Source organism: Meles meles, chromosome 5 (genome assembly GCF_922984935.1).
Source record: "Meles meles chromosome 5, mMelMel3.1 paternal haplotype, whole genome shotgun sequence".
In the NCBI taxonomy this organism is placed as follows: domain Eukaryota; kingdom Metazoa; phylum Chordata; class Mammalia; order Carnivora; family Mustelidae; genus Meles; species Meles meles.
In genome coordinates this window covers 154,270,223-154,273,111 of record NC_060070.1, presented here as the reverse complement: position 1 = coordinate 154,273,111, position 2,889 = coordinate 154,270,223, and the positions used below count along the sequence as shown (strand labels likewise).

The 2,889-nt window shown below is 38.5% G+C and overlaps 1 protein-coding gene across 1 annotated transcript; it reads left to right on the top strand.

The window, feature by feature from the left end:
* Positions 1 to 1,203: 1,203 nt before the first annotated feature.
* On the top strand, positions 1,204 to 2,148 carry LOC123942532 (olfactory receptor 2W1-like). The gene has a single exon (XM_046006514.1). It carries the CDS (start codon positions 1,204 to 1,206, stop codon positions 2,146 to 2,148), a length of 945 nt encoding a protein of 314 aa, XP_045862470.1.
* Positions 2,149 to 2,889: the final 741 nt, after the last annotated feature.

Sequence of the window (2,889 nt, the reverse complement as noted above, 5' to 3'; positions counted from 1 at the left end):
GCACCCTAAATCTGGAGTTGATGGTCAGAAATTATAGGCATAAAGAATTATAAACCAAAATAATAGAAAATATTTATAAACTAATTCAGTCATTAAAACTTCCATATATTTAATGATATGCTAATTCAAAACCAGGAAAATACATATATATCTGTCACCTTTCTGTATTCATTTAAAACTGAAATGGAGTTTTACCTATAGAGTTCCAAAGCAACCAGAGGATTGACTCAGATAGTTGGTATATTATATGTGGAAAAACAGCTCACTGACCATTATAAGAGCTGTTTTTTGATCAAGTTACCTACCTTGCTACTTTTGCTGAATGGCCAGGTGAGCAGGAGCTGACACAGGTGATTGCCGCATGTATGTGATAACCGGAAGATTCTGGAACTACTTCGGATTTTAACTCTGAAACAAATCAGTAAGGCTATTTAAATACTTTATTGGCAGTTGTGAATGGTATTCCAAAACACAGGGCCTCTGTACATGGCAATGGAAGTTAATAAGAAAGATGAGTTTTCCTAGCACCAAAATGCAGGCACAAAATGGGGCAATAGTAGGGAACATCAAAATTGATCTAGGAATAGCAGTATCTACAATGTTCAATGGGAAGGACAAGAGGAGGAGGTTGTTGGTGGTGGTGGTGATAATGGGTGGAATTAATGCATTTGGAAATGAATATAGAAACTGATCCTGCTACCAAATGGTGGATCTTACTCCAAGAAAATGGATCATTTAAACTTTTATCCCATAGGCCACTCCTTTGAAAAGGGAAATATTTGTCATGATCAAGTGAGGCTTATCTCCCACGTTCAAGAAGGAAAAATATTTCGGACACATTTCTCATTTTTCTCAAAATATATCTGCATCTTAAATCATATTATTAATTTCATGGATTCATTACTTAACCAAAACACACAGAACTATAAGTCTCATGGCATAATTAAACCATTTCAATGACTTACAATTCAGTGTGACAGGTTTACCATATTATCTTTAGAACCACTCTGGTTTTGAGTAAACACAGAGAGGCTTTGGGCAATGAACACAGGGAGTGTTAACAGAGGGGTTCCAAATGGGACAGAGCACACAAACAACTGAATTGGGGATGCTCATGGTAAGCGACATGGCAAGCTATTTCTGCCTAGGCCTGATGCTATTTTGATTACCACGATCTTGTTTCCTAGACTTTCCTAAGGAGCCATGGACACAAACAATGGAAGTTCCACAACAGATTTCATCCTGCTGGGCTTTTCTGATCGACCCCAATTAGAACCCATCATCTCTGGGGCGGTCTTCATCTTCTATATTGTGACTCTGGTAGGAAACACAACCATCATTCTTGTATCTTACGTAGACACCCAGCTCCATACGCCCATGTATTTCTTCTTATCCCATTTGTCTTTTTTGGATCTCTGCTATGCAACTAGCATTATCCCCCAGATGCTGGTAAATCTATGGGGTCCTACAAGGTCTATTACCTATGGAGGGTGTGTGCTCCAATTCTTCTTTTCCCTTGACCTGGGAGCCACTGAATGTCTTCTCTTGGCTGTGATGGCCTATGACCGCTATGCTGCTGTCTGTCAACCTCTTCACTACACGGTCATAATGCACCCTCAGCTTTGCCAGAATATGGTGCTCACTGTGTGGTTAGGTGGCCTTGGCAGTGCCTTAATTCTTTGCTCCATGACCTTGAAATTACCAAGATGTGGGCACCAGGAATTGGATACCTTCTATTGTGAGATGCCAGCCCTGCTCAAGATGGCCTGCATCTACTCAAAAGTAATGGAGGTCATTGTCTTTGCTCTCGGGGTGGTACTTCTTCTAGCACCTCTATCACTAATTCTCATCTCATATGCAGTAATCACTCAAGCAGTCGTGAGGATCAAGTCAGCAGGAAGGTGGAGTAAGGTCCTTAATACATGTGGTTCCCACCTCACAGTAGTAACTCTGTTTTATGGAACAATCATTTACATGTATATGAAGCCACAGAATAGCACATCCCAAGATGAGGGGAAGTTCCTTTCTCTCTTTTACACAATCATCACACCCACCCTTAATCCTCTGATTTACACTTTAAGAAACAAAGATGTAAAGAACGCAGTAAAGAGAATGCTGTCTGTCAAAAAATGGTCAGTCAAGTCATGAATTAGATGGAGGAGAACTAACAAAGTAATATTGACCTTTATCAACAGAATATGAATCAATTCATTTATGCAAAGTGTATTTATTGGATGTTTACCATGTACTAAGAATAATAATAAGTACTGACTTTCTGAAATATTTTTAAATTTTTAAAAAATCATTATTGAATATTAGGTACTGACTTTCTAAATAAGTAGGAATTAGACAGAAATTATGAGAGAAGAGAGTTGAGGGAAATTGGAGGTGGAGGTGACTCATGAGAGACTATGGACTCTGAAAAACAATCTGAGGGTAATGAAGGGGCAGGGGGTGGGAGGATGGGGGAGTGAGGGGGTGGGTATTGTGGAGAGCACGTATTGCATGGAGCACTGGGTGTGGTTCATAAACAATAAATTCTGTTACACTGAAAATAAGTTAAATTTTTTTCCCTTTTTATTAATTTTTTCAGCGTAACATTATTCATTCTTTTTGCACAACACCCAGTGCTCCATGCAAAACGTGCCCTCCCCATCACCCACCACCTGTTCCCCCAAGTTAAATTTTTTAAATGGGGGGAAAAAGAAGTTATGAGAGAGAGATACAGACACATAAAGAAATTTCAATTCATACATTTAAAATGCTTCAGGACTAATCACAAGCCACAGAATAGTAAACATATAGTTATGAGATGTGATTAAGTATACTAATAGAGAAATGTAGAAAGTATTAAGAAGATATTTCACATTATGTTAATATAGGATTAAC

Coding starts and splice junctions, on each gene's coding strand:
- LOC123942532 (XM_046006514.1), top strand. CDS start 1,204: ATGGACACAAACAATGGAAGTTCCACAACAGATTTCATCCTGCTGGGC.